Here is a 20,377-nt window from a genome sequence, read left to right on the forward strand (position 1 = left end):
ATTTTGATTTTATATTCTTAGTTCTTGTTTATCATGTTTCAGCACGGTACAAATTTTACGAGCAAGTCAAACTTGGAAAATTCAGAATAACTGATTCCTTGATAAATATTTTTTCAGGCATCTAAGAACCTAGACTCAAAGCATGCCTCGAGACAGCGATTTCTTGCAAAAAATTAAAGTACGAAATTACAAAAAAATAAAATGTTAAAATCGATTTAATTTATTATGTAATCTTTCTTACCACTGTTGTTTGCCACTTCTGAAGTAAAGAAAACTTACTAAATCAAAAAATCCATGCCCTGTTAAGAATGTATTTAACCTTAACGCTCTTTTTTGGTTCAGCGTAGCCTTGACTTAAAGTCCCAGCAGACAATAAATCGGAACTACTCAGCTTAGATGATAAACATATACCTTGTAGAAAGTCTTATTATAAACATATTCCAGGTAAAAATTAATTTGACGACGTCGCAGTGATCATAAATGACGTCAAACATGCCAATAATAGGCCTTTTTCTTAGCAACTATAAGTTTGATTTTTTCAAGAATTACTGATACCACAGCATTCAATTTTGACAGAATTATGGACTAAATTGGAAAATTTTAAGTTCATAAAAACTAATAATTTCGATAACTTCGTTATGACGTCATATTTGTAAATAATTTAAAATACGAGAGCATTTTATGAGGGGAGTGAGACCCAAGACACGCTTTTATAACAATCCCGCGGTTAGTAAAAGAGCCCACAGTGTGCAACACTAACAACAATAATAATAAGGCCACGCCTTGTGGTTATGGGGTAAGCAGTATTGGAAGCGCCAAAATAGACCATGGGAAAAAATGAAAGGCAAACACTTTGTCTTTTCTCTTTAAAACCGTGTATTAAAGATTGTTATTACCTTTTGATTCGAGGGATAATAATTATTCCCCAGTTCACTATAATGAAATGTCCACCATATTATATCCTGGAGCGCTGTAACGACAAAAGTAGTTTTAAAGTAAGATAAAAAAGAAACGCTGTCTTCTCGACACCAATACACAAAATAGATAATAGATATTCCTATATCCAATAACACGAGTAAAACGCGAAAATGCATGACTTTCTTATATTTTACTGAATCCAATCATTATAATGTTATTTTCCTCAAAATCTGTTCAAATATCTATTTCTATTTTTTCTTTATTCTAAATATATTTAGAGCACAATTAGTACACCAGCTGCCAATTTGCAATATTTTGTAGTTGGTCAGCATGACGATTGTAAGTGTCAACTTACTATGCTGTGATTTCGCCTGCTAATTTTAATACTCTGAATGTATTTTTTAATGGCCTTGATGTCTATCAAATGTAATACTTCAGGAGTTTTATTTAGGCCAAAAACTTTTTCATCATCCAGCATCTGGTGTTTCACTTTGAGCCATCGTTTCTGATGCCACGACATGGTGTTTCATAAATATTTAAAGTTTTTATGATCTTCAAGTAATTTCCTATTTATTCAAAGTAAGTTTCTTTGCAGCTTTGATTGCTTGTGCTTTATTTTTAACAGATGGATAATTTCTACAGTAACTTACATAACAGCTATGAACTCAGCAACCAGATTTAGTTTGTGGTGTAACCCATAAACAGTTGGCCATTTATCGAGCACAATGATTACCAATTATAAAATTTACAAATATGCAAATGCCATAAAATAAGAATTCTTATTTTATGGCATTTGCATATTTTGCAATTTTATAATTGGTTTTAATAATATCAAATCTAATGTGCCGAAAGGAACCAATTTCGAACTCATTTCCTTCAAAGATTTTTAATTTATTTTGAATAACATGTTCTTTTCATATCTTTGGTCCAAAAAATACAAATACATAAAAATGGGTTACCAGACTAACAAATAGCTGCTCGTCGTTATCATGCTATGGCAGTAAGGCATTATCACATAAACTCATTCTTCTTTCTTCATATGGCATATTTACAACTCTATTAGACAACATACAAGAAATATTGTTCAACTTATATAGACAATGCATAAGCTTTCAGACCTTCGATTTTCAGCGAATAACAAGAGGATGTGCTCTTTTCTAATTTATCACTTTGCAAATGCAGCTCCAATGTCCAAAATTCCCCAAACTACAACAAATTCTAGTGGCAGATACCAATACCATTCTCACACCTTGTCATTTCTTTCCTCAAAATAATCCCTTTGCTTTCACCATCTTTTCACAGCTCATTTTACAAGACACTGTTTTCTCACCATTATTATTAACCTCTAGAAACACAATAATTGGACTCGGATCAACATATAACTTGATTAATTTCTACACAGATGTCATTATAAAGTCTCCTTAGGACATTCCTTCGATTTGAAGATACTTCTTTCTTTTTTACTTACTATTTCCATATTTTCATGCTCTTTTGGGCTTCCAGTTCTTCTAGGCTGCTAGACAAATATTCGAAGATAAATGCAGCAGACATTTATCTCCGAATATTTGTACTAATTTTTAGTTTTTAAGCGATGTTAAGTTTTTTCTTTAACGGATTTTAGCTATGTGATCAACATCAACTTCAAGTACCTCATTCTTTTTCTTACTAGCTATCAATTTCGTCTTCCACCATTATCTTTAACTCCGCTATCATCTTCAGAAAGCTCTAATTTTTGTCAATTCTTTCGTCATCTGCACCAGATCCAACAAGATCACTAACAATTTAATTTTTCTTTTTTAATTGGCTCCTCCTTGTCTCTGTCTATTTAGATTTCATATTTGTATGTATTTTTCTCTCCAGCTAATTGTTTCACTTTTTGAATTAACAAAAATGATTTTTATGAAACGTATTCTCATGAAACACAAGAATAACATTTACATCCACTTTAAGAACTGTATCAAGATCTTTCCAACCTTTTGTGTCTCTCTACCTACCTTGCAACCATTTTCATGACAAAGTTGGCTATTTGTTCTCATACCTTAAAACACGTCTATTGTTACACCCCAGATAAAAAAGTAATCCATATTTAGAACAATATGCACACAACTACTTCTTTCTTTTGGTGTTGATCAGACGCGCAGCAGTGTATTGTATAGCACTATAAATTAGATAGAAAATACAAAATTTCCTATTCTCAAACATTTTAATAACTATGCATATAATTTCATTAAAATCACTTGAAACAGGAAAACCATTTACTGGCCTTGACTCATATTTGTTATACGACTGGAAAACAAAGAAACTCGCAATTGTCACAACATTTTTGAATTTCCGCGCCCGAAGGCGTAGGAAATTCTTTAAAACCGTCGTTTTTTCTTTTGGAGCATTTTTTGAGAAAAAATCGACCCTGGGATTTCACGTTCCTCTGATTTTTTGTTACCTAAATGTCATTTTAGGCCAAAATTGGTTCAAAAATTAAAACTACTTTATTTTCCACAAAATTTGGCACAGTAAACAAAAAAATTATGCTGAACATGATGGTGACATCAAAATTTCGATTTTTGGCCACCTTAAATGTCATTTTAGGCCAAAATTGGTCCAAAAATTAGAACTACTTTATTTTCCACAAAACTTGGCACAGTTAACAAAAAAAGTATGCTGAACATGATGGTGACATCAAAATTTCGATTTTTGGCCACCTTAAATGTCATTTTAGGCCAAAATTGGTCCAAAAATTAAAACTACTTTATTTTCCACAAAATTTGGCACAGTTAACAAAAAAAGTATGCTGAACATGATGGTGACATCAAAATTTCGATTTTTGGCCACCTAAATGTCATTTTAGGCAAAAATTGGTCCAAAAATTAAAACTACTTTATTTTCAACAAAATTTGGAACAGTTAACAAATAAAGTATGCTGAACATGATGGTGACATCAAAATTTTGATTTCTTCTTACTTAAATGTCATTTTAGACCAAAATTGGTCCAAAAATTTAAACTACTTTATTTTCGACAAAATTTGGCACAGTTAATAAAAAAAGTATGCTGAACATGATGGTGGCATCAAAATTTCGATTTTTGGCCACCTAAATGTCATTTTAGGCAAAAATTGGTCCAAAAATTAAAACTACTTTATTTTCGACAAAATTTGGCACAGTTAATAAAGAAAGTATGCTGAACATGATGGTGGCATCAAAATTTTGTTTTTTTGTCAACTAAATGCCGTTTAAGACCATAAACGTTTCAATCGGAAGACCACTTTCAACCATGAATGATAGGCTACAATTTTTGTTTGCAATTTTTTTTAAAGTGTGAGTTTATTATGACACGTTTCGTTTTGTTTGCGTTTGTTGTAAGATGTAATGTCACTTGTGTGTCTTCAAGCACCAAACTTCTTCGAATGTTTGGCACGATAACACAACGAATTAGCAGGTTGTCATCAAATATTTTGGTAGCGAGCGGAAATTCTTAGAGCCCCCAGTGCTTCTTGTTTTAAACTTGGAAAAGCCCTTTCTAGAACAGCATTAAAGTATCAGTAAACTTTCGTTTGATGCTTAACATAACTGGTAATGCTTTGATTACATTCTTCCTCTTTTGATTTATTCTGTACAAGCTTTTTCAGGTGGGAGGATACTATTACAATTTCTAACCTACCAAGATTGTATTGTTCGAAGAAATTACATTTCAAAACTTATCATTTTTCATAACATCTTTCTATGGAAGACAATCGATCTGAATTTTCTTATGATATCTATAAGCTATCATCAATGTCAATTTAATATAAATTGACGTCATTATTTTTGTCAACATCATTTTATTTATTAATGTCATCTTTAGCAATACCTTTGTTCACTTTTATTTTTCGCTTTTAATCTCTCATTTCAACTCTGTTATTATGATTTTAATTTTCATGCATGGTCATTATTTTTATACTTGTGTGGCTTGTTATTCTACGTTATTTTTCTGCGTAGGTATTATATTTTGTTAGTACTGTTTAGACAAGAGCAATCTCCCTATCTCTATATCGCACCTTCCATCATTCATTCATTTATTCATTCATTTTCTTTTTTATTTCTTTCCACAGTCTCATTACTTAAGAGAGATTCGCCACGTCTTGTTCTCCACCAGGATCATTACGACATTTTTTCAGAGATTTAAAATAAGTAATCCATATCTAAAAAATTCTAAACACTACTACTTCTTTCTTCTTTGTCTTAATTAGACAGAAAGCATTGTGTCATGTAGCAGCAAGCAGCAACAATTAACAAAAAAATTATGTTTTTCCTTTCTCAATATCTTATCATATAGTATCAATAAAATGCCTTGAAGAAGGAATATTAACTATTGGTCTTGAGTGAGAAGTCTTGTACTTCTGACAATTCTCTTTTTTATTACAGGTTCTTTTATTGGTACTTTCAACATTCATTCAGTGTCTTTAGACCTTCCTTCAATGCATAACATAACTAACGAGTGAACCTAGTACGTCCATGCTTCCCTCTTTCAAAAGTTACCATGGACAAACACGTCAAAATTTTTATTAGTCGTATTTTCAGATGCATGTAATGACATTTTCAGATGTATATAATGACACGATGAATTGAAATTCAACCTTTTTGTGGTAGTTTTATGGTCTAAAAATTTTCCTTTTCATAGCCGGAAACTTAATATCACTTTCACAACCATCTTTTTCAAAATTTTACTTTAAAACTTACACTCAAAATGTTTTGACGCATGGGCTAAATATTTTTATTCTCAGATTCCGTACAGTTAGCGTTTTCAAAGGGATACGTAGTGTTACACATATTCTTTTGTTCTTTCTTGGTGAAAATAGTTTGTTGAATCTCAAATAATGTCAGCAAACAAATGACACATACGTATCGCTGGAAAAAATCCCCTATAGCTAGCTAAAACCGCTCCATAACTGACACCCTTGAGGAATGGATGAAATGACGGTGTTATTTAGAATTTTAACCTGTCTTCGCTAAGAAATTTTTTAATAGATGTCTTTAGGCTTTTTTAAAATCCTAAAATCAGCTTTCTGACGTACTTTGCAGTCGATTTTATTATACTTTACGACCTTGCCCCCAGTAGTCTTGTCCAAAATTTTAAAGCGGACAGAAGTGAGCTAATAAATAAGACGGAGGTTGACAAGGTAGTTGTAAAACCGAAATAAAGGGTGTTCAGAGGATTTTTTTTATTGTAGCTGTTCTTAGCATTATTACACTCATTGGCTTAAAATAAACCATTATAAACTTATTTTCAAGGTTTGTATAACGTTTTTATGATGAGAACAGTAATTTTAGCTAGACTTTTTATTTAAATCCTAAATGTACCTTATAAAAAAAATTATGTATATGTATTACATTTCATGCCTAATTGTTTTTTAACTATGTGTGGCTGTAGTGTTAGATTTCTTGGTTTCTTTCAGGTGTTAATGTCCACCTTGCCAATGTTTTTCATGGAAGAAACAAAGTTGTGTGGGAATTTAACCTGTTGTACATAAGTCGTACGCTCAACCGACTGAGTTACCGATCCCCAAACCATCCTGTAAGCCACTAAATAAACCCTGCGTTCAAATATGCCCTGTATAAAAAGATACAATGACTCAAATAACTAACTTGTTTCAGTTTTACAATTAGGATCCCCCTTAAGGTAATAAACTTAAAACAATTCTACCTATGACCATAGTTCACTAGTTTCTAAGTTGGATTTTTCAGAGACGTAGATAAGCCATTTCTGACAGCATGCCGATCTGGACAGAGATAATGTTTAGAAAACATTAAAAGCAACTGTCATTGTTGAAATAAGAGTCTTAATGAAATGTGTTCTAAGTATGACACAAAAGGTTTTACCCAGTCCAGAGAAATTGGAGTTATGTTCTTCCAGTACAAATAGATTAAATATACCCTTAGAGTGTATATTTCTTCAAACCAGCGAAAGGCGCTCATGAGAATAATTTTTTTGACTTCAAATTAACAGAGAGCTTACCAATTATGCGCGTAAAATTTTGTTCCCATTATTTGTGTAATGTAAAAGTAGCTACAAAACTGGCGGTGAAGAAAGCAGTAGGCTATTAAAGTTTATAAAAATAGTTGGCTTATTCCATAACATTTTTCGTAGATCCTTCTTAGACCATTTCTCAAGTCTTCGTGTAACCAGTCCTTGTTTTTTCAATCAAATACACTCTATCCAACTCACCATTTCTATTTCAAACACCGCAACGGAGCCGTTCCGTTAGACTATCACAGGCGTAGAAAAACCCGGGTAGCAAGGTTGTATAACTAAACATCAGGTTCTGTAATTTTTCCATGTTTAAACTGCTTTATTTTTAGAAATTTTTAGCAGCTAAGATGCGCGCCAGACATACCATTTGTGTTATATCTGGTTGGGTCTTCCCTTCATCCTCCCTTACCCTTTTTATTTATTGGTCCTTCAATGTTATTTCTTTCCGGATTTCAATATTTACGCGGATATATTTTTCCAATTTTTGTTTCCATGGAGAAGTTATCGATTTATTTCATTTTTCCTAATCAGCATTTGAAGCCAAGTCTAATATATTTGTGACAAGCATAGTGGATGCATTCATTTTATCTTTAGAGTCGTTGGGAATCGGTAATGTCTAATTTGTTACTGTTACGACGAGAATGAAGTAGACTGACGTCAATACCGCTATTTTCTTAAAATCAGCAATCGATTTCTATGTAATAGCCGTTGTCTGTCCGTCGGCCAAAACCAGGTCATGATAAACCAAGCAATAAATATTTAAGCTAAAAATAGAAATTATGATAGATTTTTGCTGACTTTGCTGCGACGTGCGAATGGATAAATGGATAATCCGTGGATAATTAGTCTATATAATAGCGGAATTTCATCTACACAGGTCTGGGCACTAGCAAGGCGCTATCCTATAATAATACGCTGACAGACATATTGGGTGTGTCTATTTTTTAAAAAGTCGCCGAAAAACGTATGTGTTAAATATTAGCCGAGAAAAAGTAACCATAACTATGCTAATATCAACGTCAATAGCTTGATGTAAAATATTACAATTTGGAGACTAAATATCTTGGAAATGGGTGCAAATAACTGGCTTCATCTTCTGCGTGGGTAACTAGGGATTAGACAAATTTTTTGGGGCTGGTTTAACCCACCCGTTTCGGAACAGATGGATTACTGACGTGATCAAAATTTCTTTTATCTCAATATCTCTGCAACTGATCGTTAAAAGCACACTATACATATTCTTGATCAGCTTTTAAAAAATCTACATAATAAAGACAACGGGTAACTAAATTTCTAAAAAGCAATTTTATGCACATTGCTCAATCTTTAGCCAAATTTTCAAACTCTTATATCTCAAAAACCGTTCGTTAAAAATACATGATCCTGCTACAATCCCGGTCAAAATATATTGGCAGTAAGCTACAAAAAATGCAGTATAATCCTTTCCTGCCCCCTCTCCCCCATTATCAATGTTTGGAAACGTGTTAGCACAACTTTTGAACATTGATACTGGGGGAAAGGGGGCTTTGTACTTATCTTGCTCTTGCTACACGTGTAAAAAGGGTTTACTGCCATTATTTTTGACCGGGATTGTAGCTGTACTTCTTACATTGTTCTTCTGCCTTAGTGGATTTTTCCACGGCTTAACAACTAGTCAAAACTATAATTGCATTTATTAATAGCTAACAATTTTGGTCTGACTGAAAACAGAAAATATCTGCAGAAAATATCTATATATCTATATATATATCTAAATATCTATATACTTGATAACGAGCTTTAATGATTCATTTTAATAGAATGTATGATGAGTAAGTAAACCTATTTTTGTCCAGAAAAAAATGTTTTAACAAATTTTAGAATGTGCTTAACATCAGCTATGTTGCTGTGCAACTGTTGTAGACAAAAAACGAGCTCTGCAACATGTCTTGTGTAACAGCTTGTATCGCTTTATTACGTAACACGTGTTTTCATAAAATCCTGACAGTGGGTAATTGTTCAACTGTTATTAGTCACCAGGCGTTGGATGCCAACAAGAACACTTATCAATGTTAAACACGACGTGAGGTAAAACAAGACAAAATAGATGAATTGCTAAATGTTTATAGCTGAAAATGTTTATAGCGGATTTTTGCACATGCTAACGCATTCGTGTTGGCAAAAAACACGGCCATAGGGGTAAAATTAACACAAATTTTTTAGAAGCGCGAGATTTAAAGGGCATAAGAAGTTTCACCAATTATAAGCGAATATTTCATATTTGAAATGGATTTATTTGAATTTAGTCTGTTGTTGGAATTTTCTATCATCAGGATTGAGTGCGCATGCCCATTGTTCACATCGCAAAATCAAAACATAACGTCGCACAAAGAGTGACCTGTACATCTTCGCCACGTGGTTCCTATTGCGTCTTTCGTCATTAATAAATATAAACAGTAAATTGCAAGTGAGACCCAGGGATACATTTTTTTCGAAGACTCAACAACTTTCTTTATTAGTTCATTAGAACTAAGAGGGGTAACAGTTTTCCAACCTTGATAAAAAATATGAATCCATTCTTTGCTCAGTAACTATCTTTACCCTTTGATTTCGTAAAAACACTGGCAGTAAAAACCGAAGGTACAATCATGGACAAAATTAATGAAACAAAGGCATTTTTCTGTCATTTTTAAAACTTGTATGCCAGGTAGAGAGGGTTTAAAACTTGCTACTGGCATTCTCACAACAAAATTATTAACGTCGGCGCCAAAGAATGTCGCTAAATTCGCGAAAAATAGCCGTGTTGACATTAGAAAGAAGTGGCATGTTTGAACAGTGTAGATTTAATCTAAAGATCTGAAGTTCTAAATTCCCTGTGAACATATTTAGGCGCTGTGAACATTTGGCGCTGTGAACATTGGGCGCTGTAAACATTGACAAATTCAAAATGCAACTCTAATATAGAAATAAACAATGTAATCACTTGTAGCGGCCAAATTCGAAATTAGCCGCCCTGTTTCATTAAAAGTTGTCCATGATTGTAGTCGCAAATAAGAAAAGGGGGAGCGCAGGTTAATCCGCACAATAACATTCTTCGGGCAAAAATAATTTAAAACCATGAAAGAATCGTCACAAACCTTAAAAATTATTGAGACTATAAGGGGAAGGTCAACCAATTTTGTAAGTATAATAAATAAATGAGTCTTTTTTAAGTTGAAACTTCTTAAGAATATTGAGATTTAAACTTAAGTGATACTCAAGGAAAAATTGCTCACAAGTAATACCTATAAGTTATGGGTATAACTGCAATGTAATATATTCAAATGTATTATTCCAATTAAATAACGTAAATCCTCAAATATCACCGAAAAGGTCCCACCCAACCATGGAATGAGTACCCAACCAAATACAAGTTTTGTACAATAAGCCATTGGAATAATCGATCTTAACATATACAAATCATACCGCTCTTTTTCTCATCCGTTAAAGTGATCGTTTAATTTACTGCTCAATCAAACAAACAGAAATAAACTTTTACTTACTTTATACTATACAGTTTTAATTTTTATTTGCACTTTTTTCTTTAGGTTTGTGTCACATATCTTAGAGGTGTGATCTTGAAAACAATTAATCCCCATATATTTGCTCATTAGCATACTGACTAATTTCGAATAAAAAAAAAATGACTTGTTAAAATTGTTGTATAATATTATTCCAGTTTGACAAAAGTTTATATTTCATATATATATATAAAAAAATGACTTATAAAAATCCGCACTAACGACCTCTCTTAGTCGCTCCAGCTCTGCTTTGCGCCCAACCGTAGTCTAGATGTGAAAAAAGAGAGCAACAACCTGGCCCTTGGCGGTGTGGTGTAGAGATTGAGCGAACACAACAATTGTCCTGTTAATATGTTTAATTTAGGAGTTATACAAAACCTTTTCCTTCTTCGAATAAACCCACAAAATAATTTTGATAATAAAATTTTTTGAAGATTACCTCAGGATTTGCCGTGGTGAATATTTCGTAAATTTAGTAAATTACATGTTTCACAAAAGAATAATTTTTCTGCTGTTTATATGTTATCGTTATGTTTATTCAGTTTCTGTTCAACTCACTATCATGACGTCGACGAAACTTCTAATAACCATTTTTCATACGCAGTGTATCTATGTCATGAAGCGACAGTGTACTGTGATGGTAAATGAATTTCAATGTTTTGTGGGCCAATACATTTCGGTTTGAGCTGTCTTTCAAGCTGCTGCAGTATTTGTACATGGTAGTGAAGAAACTAATACTAAATAATTTTAATACTCCAAGTTTGTCTTCATAGTATAACTTCAATGGAAATTATAATTTCAAGACTCAAGTTAGGGAGTTCTAGATTTTTGCTTATTTTGTAGCTGCACCACTATCGCATTGGTAAAATGTTTGGAATTCTTTTTGTGATTTTTTTACCTTCAATATAGTTGCAATTACTGATATCTTCATCTGATGAAAAACTGTTTAAACTCAGCAACGACGGAGAGCGAGTAATGAGCCTTTCATCAGCGTCAGTATTATTATGTCCTGCTTCTTTAAAATCATGTGCAAATGGTTTTATCCAAGAGGGTTTAATGCCGAAATAAGTTTTACTCTCACTTATATTGTTCTCTGGAAACATGCTTAAGAGAGCATGAAACATATTTAGGACATCGTCATGATCTTTTGCACACACTTCTATGTAGCGACATTTTACTTTGTCAATATTCATTGACTTACAATACTGTCTTGCTTCGTCTGATGTAACTTTGCGTTTCAAGTCAGTTTTATTTCCAACCAGTAATATTGTTCGGGAATTTTCTTCTTTGGAATGCATAATTTCGGTTACCGTGTGCTTTGCAGTCTCCAACGATGCCGGATCTGCCACAGAAAACACAACAATGAAAGCATTTGATTTAGACATGCATAAATTTCTCATAGCAGGGAAATCGTTAGATCCACACGTATCGATTAATAAACAAACCACCGTTCTTCCTTTATACTCTGTCACGAAATCTAAATCTGTTTCCAGCGTTGGTTCATAATGTTGTGAAAACCTTTTCCAGACAAGCTGTTTCAAAATTGAAGTTTTCCCGACTTTTGTTCCACCGAGAAATCCAATTTTATAATTATAAGTGAGTGCGTCGCTTGGTCGTCGACTCATCCCTAGATTTACAATTCTGTTTTTTTCTTTTATTATGATATATCTCTGTTAAATAATTTAGCTACTCTTGTCGTAATAAAAATGTAAACAACGAAATTATCACGTTGGATGTTATTTTTCGACTATAGACCACCTTATAACACCACCTCTAAAGGTAAAATCGGTTATTTAATGATCTATTATATTTTTTCAACAAACTGTCATCAGTTATGATAATAAAAAATAAATGGGTTTTCACCAGGATGATAATTTCCAAGATATAAATTGTTTTTTTTATGTTCTAACTCCTCTTTAGGTAAATTCGTTAACCATTACAAATAAAAGCATCTCGTTAGAAATACATTTTGTTAGTGAACCATAACACTATAATGAACCAATCAATTTGTAGTATTTACGTCGCTAAAAATGTAGTTGTAGCTAGTTACTCGCCTCGTGAAAACAAGGCCTAACATACTCACGTTAATTGCAATACCCAGTTGATTTAAATGTTATTGTGAATATAATTCTAAATAAAAAACAATACATTTACTGTAATTAGGTTATTAACAGCTTTGCAAAATTACGTCCAATATTTTTCGTTCTAATACTTCAAAGTGGCCAGTGATATAAATTTTTGCTTAAAGTCTTTTTCATGCAAACTTCTAGATACAACTTTGGTTCTGTTGATAAGCAATGCTTTTATAACGCCTCGTTATTGACAATTACCATAACAATGATGTTACACAATGACAAAGCAAGCCTGCCAGTATGCAATGTGTTCTTTGTATGTTAGCAATGTGTGTACGAACAATACGTAACAACAGAAATAATTATGTAAATAAATATACAATATCTTTTGTTATGTTTGGTTTCGTCTCTTTTTAGTTTTAACACGAAACAAAAAGAAACGCAACTAAATATATTTGTAGTTTCCTTGATGATACAGCATCATGATACGTGCGCGAAAAAAAATAACTGATGACAGTTAATTAAGTGTTCTAGCTAATTCAATGCTTAAAATTTGGACAATACGCATATTCAAGCGTGGTTATTTTGTTAATTATTACGTAGTATCAATAGGAGTTCTATTGTCTTACTGACAGGGGAGGAGGACAAAGTGGGAACTATTTCTGCTATGCGAAATTGGAACAATTGGATATAACTAGTGTATCGTGGGACGCGTGTAGTATTCCATTTGGGCGCACAAGTAAACACGCTTTTTTATAAAAGAAATAATTTTGTGTTGATAAACAAGAGAGTTTTTGTCAAGCAACGTTATGCTATTGTTAGGGTTTTTAAGCGGCATTTAAGCTTGTAGAACTTGAAATAGGGCTCTTTTGTCACTGTTGTTTTGACTAGTGACCTAACGAATGGTACTAATTCCTAGTTGTTGAGCGTTGTTAACAAAAACTTACAGAGCCCATCATTTTTTTTACAAACAAGAAGCCCTGTGACTTGAAGATTTCTGTTATTAGCCTGGAATATTCTGAAATTTGAAGTAGATACTTAAATATGGAGAATAATGTGGGGGGGGGGGGGACAAATCATTGAGTATCTTAATTCTCAATTATTATTTTAACTAACCTGCATTGTTAAAGTGCAAATAAATAAATAAAAATTTGCTTTTTTTACATATATATAGTATTTTATAATAGCTAATAGTTAAAATTTGAACTGGATATTTTTTTAAAAATTCTAGTAATTTAGTTGTTGAGTGTTGTGAACAGATATCTGTTATTTTATACAAGTAAATTATTTTGTACTAACATTTTGGGTTCAGTTGTTTTAACTTCTTTTAAGGTTTAACCAGCCAAATGCAACGACCATACAGATGTCTTTTTCCTGTCAATGTTTTACAAATTTGTAAATTTTTTTTTTCTAATTTTATATTATTGCCTTTTCCAGTAAGAATTACAAAATTTTTATCAGAAGCTTTTTGTAATATTACGTAGCCACGTAATCAATCAGGTTTGCAGAAAAATTAATTTCAATACGTTACAAAATAAGCAAACAAAAACGAAACGTAAATGTTCTTTCCCAAGAGTTTCTCAGAATATGACACATAAAATACAAAAACGGATGTTAACTAGTATTTACTCATTATCTCCGCAGCGAGATTGGCGTTTTAACCTTCGAAATGAAGAGGGGTGTAAAGAGACAAGGATATTAGAGAGACGAGGATGTTAGAGCGGCGTGAATATTAGATAGGCGAAATATTAGAAAGGAATATTAGAGCGGCAAGAATATTAGAGAGGAGGGAATATAATATGAGAGTGGCGGAAATATGAGAGTGGCGGAAATATGAGAGTGACGGGAATATGAGAGTGGCGGGAATATGAGAGTGGTGGAAATATGAGAATGGCGGGAATATGAGAGTGGCGGGAATAAGAGAGTGGCGGGAATATGAGAGTGGCGGGAATATGAGAGTGGCGGGAATATGAGAGTGGCGGGAATATGAGAGTGGCGGGAATATGAGAGTGGCGGGAATATGAGAGTGGCGGGAATATGTTTGCAAAGCATCGAAAATAGATCTATATTATTATTGTCGAAAAAAAAATTCCGCAAGGTTTTAAAAATATTACAGAATTGCAGCTAATGCGTATAAACAAACATCTTGTATGCAATCGAAGTTGTTATAAAATGCTACTTACACAGCTGCGGCGGAAATATCGTAGATCGTAGATATGATACAAACTAGATAAAAAATTTAGCAATCCTTCACGCGAGATTATTGGAGAGTCAGGATTATTCTTTTAACATGTGTCAAAAAAGAAGACTCTTTTCTTCCACGAGGCTGGGATAAATATTCTTCACCACACCTGTGCGGCTTATGAACAAACACGCAAAGTACACAAGTGCTTATAACTGTATGTACAACTCGAAGAATATTTGCCAACCACGTGGTTTAAGTTTTTGATATAGAGACAGCGCGCAAGAATTTGCATCAATTTCGACTTTAGCGTACGACACAAAAATGTGAATAACTGTTACCACAACTAAGTCCATATTTGTTACTGTCATTATGCTAACTTGCTAACATTTTTGCTACAAATAATTTTTTAATTGTGGAAAGATGTATATTGCTGCCCTAATTCAATTAAAAAAAATGAACGCAAGAACAGCCTACTACCCAATGACTTGCGATAATTTAGTCCAAAAGAGAAATCTTATTGCGGGGTCTGCTTCTAACTGCTTTTAATTAACTAAGATGGGTAATAGTCAGACACAACTTATCTACAGCAGCGACAGGCTTTATTATTACGCCATATAAGGTAAGGTAAAATATATTATCACCCTATTTTTGCCAGGTTGCTTAGTACTTCTCATATGTTACGAAGTGCAATTTTCTATGGCTGTTTCTGTGGATTCAACAAGACCAGGACTCCAAATTCACATTTTGGTACCCTAAATTAGTAAAACAATAGACTTTAGATAAAATAAAGGGGAATGTAATTGTTAACATTATTACGAACAACATGGCATATATGAGGTATTAAGTACAAGTTGTTTATCTGTCGAATTTTTCGCAGCTATTGCACGTTGTGCGTTTGTAGCCAATATCTTAAAATGGGGTTTTTTAAGATTTTATCTTAAAACGTGATGAGACGTTTATCTTATTTATAAATCTTTCTTCTTGATCGGTTTGCTATACTATTTCATGCTTTCTTGTTTGCCCGCTAGCGAAGTACAGCCGCGAAAACGTTTCACACACAGAGAATATTATCAATATAGGAATAAATTAACCTTGAATCTCTATCACTGTCTATACAAAATTGCCGGGCAAATAAGTGTTCGTTTCACTCTATCCGCCATCCACCAGTACTGTAAAAGCTAACGTGATGGCTTGTTATACTTACTCTAATAGTTTAAATATTCATTGAAGCAGTATTTATGTCACACAACACGCAACTGTATGAAGCCTCCGTTATAAATGGTCCATTTTTAAGTGCTGCTATATTTCACGCAAATGAAGACTGATAAAAAGTCTTTCATTCAACCGTTGCAGTTCATAGGTACATAGATCATGATTTGAATAGACCTAATTAACTGCCGACTTACCTGCCAGGTGACGCACGACTACAAAAGAATACAATTGACGTTTTATTTTTCTACACACAAATTTATGTATTCTACAAAATGTACAAACACAAAAGAGCGAAATCTGTTTTTAAAAAGTTTACTTATAACAAAAATAGTAAATGGTTTAAAACTAACAAAAACTTACACAATTAAAGCCGTTCAATTAATGCCGTTCAATTAAAGCCACACAAGATAAAGAGTTAACACATATTTAAATCTAACTGGTACAATCTTGTGGCATAACGCTCACCTGGGAATCACTGCAGTATTTGCTGTACTTAAAAATTTTGCGCCAAAAGTTGTTATGAAACAGTTCGTGCTTCGTATTCTGCTAAAACTTCAATCAAAATTTATAATTACCCACCTTTTGCTAAACAAATGTAAACACGTAAAATAACTTTATCTTAAATTTTCTCACATGCTATGACTTTTTAAGAAATTATCATGTCTGTTTGAACATTTTAAAGCCGAAATGTTAATTGTAATATTTGTTTGATCTCATTTAAAATTCCGTAAGAGGGATCGGTTTAGTTACAACAATTACAACAGTAAAATAAATATGCTTTCACGTCTTTTTATTTTTATGACGTGGATATTAGCTATTCCCTTTATAATCTGGAGGTACCTACACTGCTTCGTGCAATCAGGACAACTCTTCACAAAATAAGGTCAATCCTCCCGAAAATTTTCCCATAATCTAACTGCTAGGACAATTACCTCAGAACACCCTGTGTAATCCCCCCCCCCCCAGATGACTTATTATAGCAATTTTCAGCAGCCCAAATTTTTTGACGGAACAACTTTCTGATTTTTTTTTGTTCGAAAATTTTTCCGTCCGAAATTTGTGTCCGCCAAAAGTTTTTTTGTCCACAAATTTTGTTTCTTTATTTTTTAAAAAAGGACAAGTGCATAGAAATTATATATAAGGTAATCAGAAAATCAATAAAAAATGCAGTTTTTAAACTTATTATTTTCGCTATTTTCCCATTTGGCTGAGGCTCTATAAAATCGGATACTGAAGATCCTTTAAAGATCTTGCTTGAATATATGTACACTTTAAATGCTTCTTGCCTTCTTCTTGTGTCATTTCCCGTAATCATTGCTTTTGAAACTTGGTTAAAATTCGTTCAAAAGACTTATCAATACAATTTGGATTTCCGCCAGTGAAGGCGGAATCTTTAAAATCGCCTGAGGAGATAGACAGAGAGGTACAGAGGTAGAGAGATAGATAGAGACAGTGCAGCTAGGTGGACGCCCGAAACTTATGCAGGCTAAAGCCTAGATCTTCGTTTTGACATACTTTTTCTGAGAACGAGGTTAAAATGAGCCAATAAGAATCGTATCACAGTGCAACAAATTGTTTTATTATCGAATGATTTTAAAGTTTTATGCTATCTAAAGTTAAGGGAGATTTTCACGAAGCGAATTGAGCGGCGAATTCGACGGCGAATTGTATCTGAGCATGCGCAGTTCGATGAAAAATCAAAACAAACAAAACTGCGCATGCTCAGATACAATTCGCTGTCGAATTCGCCGCTCAATTCGCTTCGTGAAAATCCCCCTTTAAAGCTGGTGGAGTGTAGCATAATAAAGATCGTCTTATAATGCGCTATCTTTGATGTTATTAACGTTTCTCTTTAATAATTACGTCATTTCTTTGTGTACAACTTTGCAATCACGTAGACTAAAGCTATATTCAGCAGAATAAATAATTATTCATGAATTTTAATTTGAAGAGAATTGTTGAGGCTGAATATTTTTGGTGAAAGATAATGTATTATAGCTATTATAGCTCGTGACAAGTGTGTTTTAAAAGAAAAAAATAAGAATATGTAGTCTGAAAATAACCTTTCGTAACTGATTACGTAAAAAAAAAAATTGTTGCCACTTTTAAAGATATTTTAGAAGTTGTTTTTCAGAGAAAAAGAGAAAATAAATAAATTTTCAGCCTTGCCGTTCTTATTTTGTTTTTATTGTTCATCAATTTTCAGGTTTATTATTTGTCTTTTAAAATTGTTCTTATAGAGAAATGAAGTTTATGTAAGTTAAGTTAGCTATGATGTACAGTTACAATAATAATCAAAAATTGAATTTTGAAATTTCAGAATATTTAATGATTTGATTCCCCCATATTACTCCAGATCATTGCTAATGGCGGAAATCTTTAAGCCGCGGGGCTTCTTGCTTGACTTTATAAATCTTGTCCAAAAATTTTTCCGCTGTAACACAAAATTGTGTCCGAATGTTTTTCCGCCGAAAAGCTTAGTTCTTAATGTAATTCAATTTTCAAAAATGCCCTACCTGGCATACTGTCGTTAATAACTCTAGAACCATAAATGCTATTACCCTAAAAACTTATAGTAGCTGATTTTTTTATCATTTTGGATCAGAAATATGGAAAAAAAAAATTCCAAAAATTTACAGCAGGTGGTGTGCCACGCCAATTTTGAAAGGCACTCTTCCAATTATTTTAAGCATTTTCTTATAGACTTATAATGATAAAATTTATGTTTATATGTCTAAATTTGTTCGTGTAACTTGCACCCTTCGCTTTTACCGCCGTTTGTCCCCCGCTTGCGTTATTTTATATTTTTTGAGAACGCCTTCTTATGCCCTTTTTTTTTAATTTCCACTAAAACTTTGGTACCTGCGTTGATTTCAATAATATTTATATGCTTTTCTCATTTGATTGCAAGCATTTCTCAATAAAAAATGTGTAAAATCAATGTATGTATGTCTCTAACCAGGTGTGCATATATACTTGACTACGATTATATAATTACTCCAATTATATGTGTGAAAATATGCTTTCACATTCTTTACACGATGTATTTGCATATAATTTATTTATAACTTAAAAGTTTTATAAGTTGTAACCTGATACAGCGAAAGTTATAGGGTTTAGGGCATCCTTACCCTCCCCCCCCCCCCCCCCCCCCGGGAGTACACTCGCCCCCTTATACCCCTGCATGAATAGCTTTAAGTCATTAAATACCAGTTGTGTATTCATCTAAACTTCTAGGTTGACAATGAAGTCTATATATTGGTAAAAAGTATTTCTTGACTTTAATTTAACGTTTATTAGGCTTTGGGCTTATAAAAATACTGCATTATACAATAGAATCATCAGGTTACTGATATCGAAATTCCTTGACACACTCTTAGTACGTCACCAGAAGATTAAAAGCCCATTTTTGGTGACGTCATCAGAAGCTTGAAATTTGGTTTTTGCATAGATCGCATAAAAAGTTGCTAAAAATTGCCCGAAAATTTGTTTTTTTCGATTTTCGGGTAAAATCGAAAAAATTCGGATTAATCAAGTGTCTAAAACATGGCTAATAATTCTTCTTGATAAATCAGAGTTGTGTTGTAAGTTTCAAGTTCTAAGGATAATCCTAACAAGAGTTATTATATTTTTCCCATAATAAGGATTTCATTCATACTTACCACACGCCGTCTAATGGCCCATTCCCCAGCAACACTCAAAGTTGTGGAAGAAACTGAAAGCCCTATACCAGGCTAATGTTTTTCCAAGCACCGAAGAGACAAACTAGGAAACAAAAAAACAGAGAAAGGAATAAATAGAAAAAAAATATAACACCGCTTAAAATTGCTAAATACACCGGTAGACGAAAATCGCATTATTTGTTACCCGACCACCACCAGCAGACATTAAACTATAAGAAGTAAACAACACATGTCCTATCAATACCGATAAATCCAAAAGTGTTTCTAACAATGGTACAGTCAGCATAAATGCCGGATTTGTAGAACAGGAAATTAGAGCTAAGTGCAAGATAGAACTTGATGTTGGGAATTTGGTTTATTCAACCAGTCCCCCTAAAAAGCTGGTCCCTCTTTCATTAGACGCCCACCCTTAACCCTGTTATACCTGGGGGAAGGGGCACAAGTACCTGTCACCTGTTTGATTAAGCATAACTTTTAATGGATACGTTGTTGAGATGTAAGAGTGTTTTAAATTGCTGCGTTTTTATATATGTATTATATTCGTATATTGGTCAAGAAAACGTTACCAGGCGGTTGCTGATGAAATATATGGATACTAAGAATAAAATCAAAACATTTAATGAAAAAATAATTTAGCGAAAGACGTCATTTTAGATCACAATGATTGCAATGACGTCATTAAAGCTAATTTTTTTAATGGCTAATCATTTCTTGGCACAGAATCTATATGTCTATCAAATGTCAAGCTTGTAGCGTCAGTAATG

General features: G+C 33.0%; 1 protein-coding gene across 2 annotated transcripts; it reads right to left on the reverse strand.

Annotated features, from left to right (window-relative positions):
* Window positions 1-10,095: 10,095 nt before the first annotated feature.
* LOC130629100 (ras-related protein RabC-like) lies at window positions 10,096-16,468 on the reverse strand. 2 transcript variants are annotated; one of them, XM_057442206.1, is made up of 2 exons: window positions 16,291-16,468; window positions 10,096-15,470 (listed from the first exon to the last, which is right to left on the reverse strand). In XM_057442206.1, exon 2 carries the CDS (start codon window positions 12,084-12,086, stop codon window positions 11,313-11,315), a length of 774 nt encoding a protein of 257 aa, XP_057298189.1. In that variant the 5' UTR covers window positions 12,087-15,470; window positions 16,291-16,468; the 3' UTR covers window positions 10,096-11,312. The 2 variants fall into 2 exon arrangements, with proteins under 2 accessions (XP_057298189.1, XP_057298190.1); XM_057442207.1 differs by lacking the exon at window positions 16,291-16,468 and having other exon boundaries at window positions 10,096-12,234; window positions 12,545-16,185.
* Between the last annotated feature and the right edge of the window lie 3,909 nt (window positions 16,469-20,377).

Source organism: Hydractinia symbiolongicarpus, chromosome 15 (assembly GCF_029227915.1).
Source record: "Hydractinia symbiolongicarpus strain clone_291-10 chromosome 15, HSymV2.1, whole genome shotgun sequence".
In the NCBI taxonomy this organism is placed as follows: Eukaryota; Metazoa; Cnidaria; class Hydrozoa; order Anthoathecata; family Hydractiniidae; genus Hydractinia; species Hydractinia symbiolongicarpus.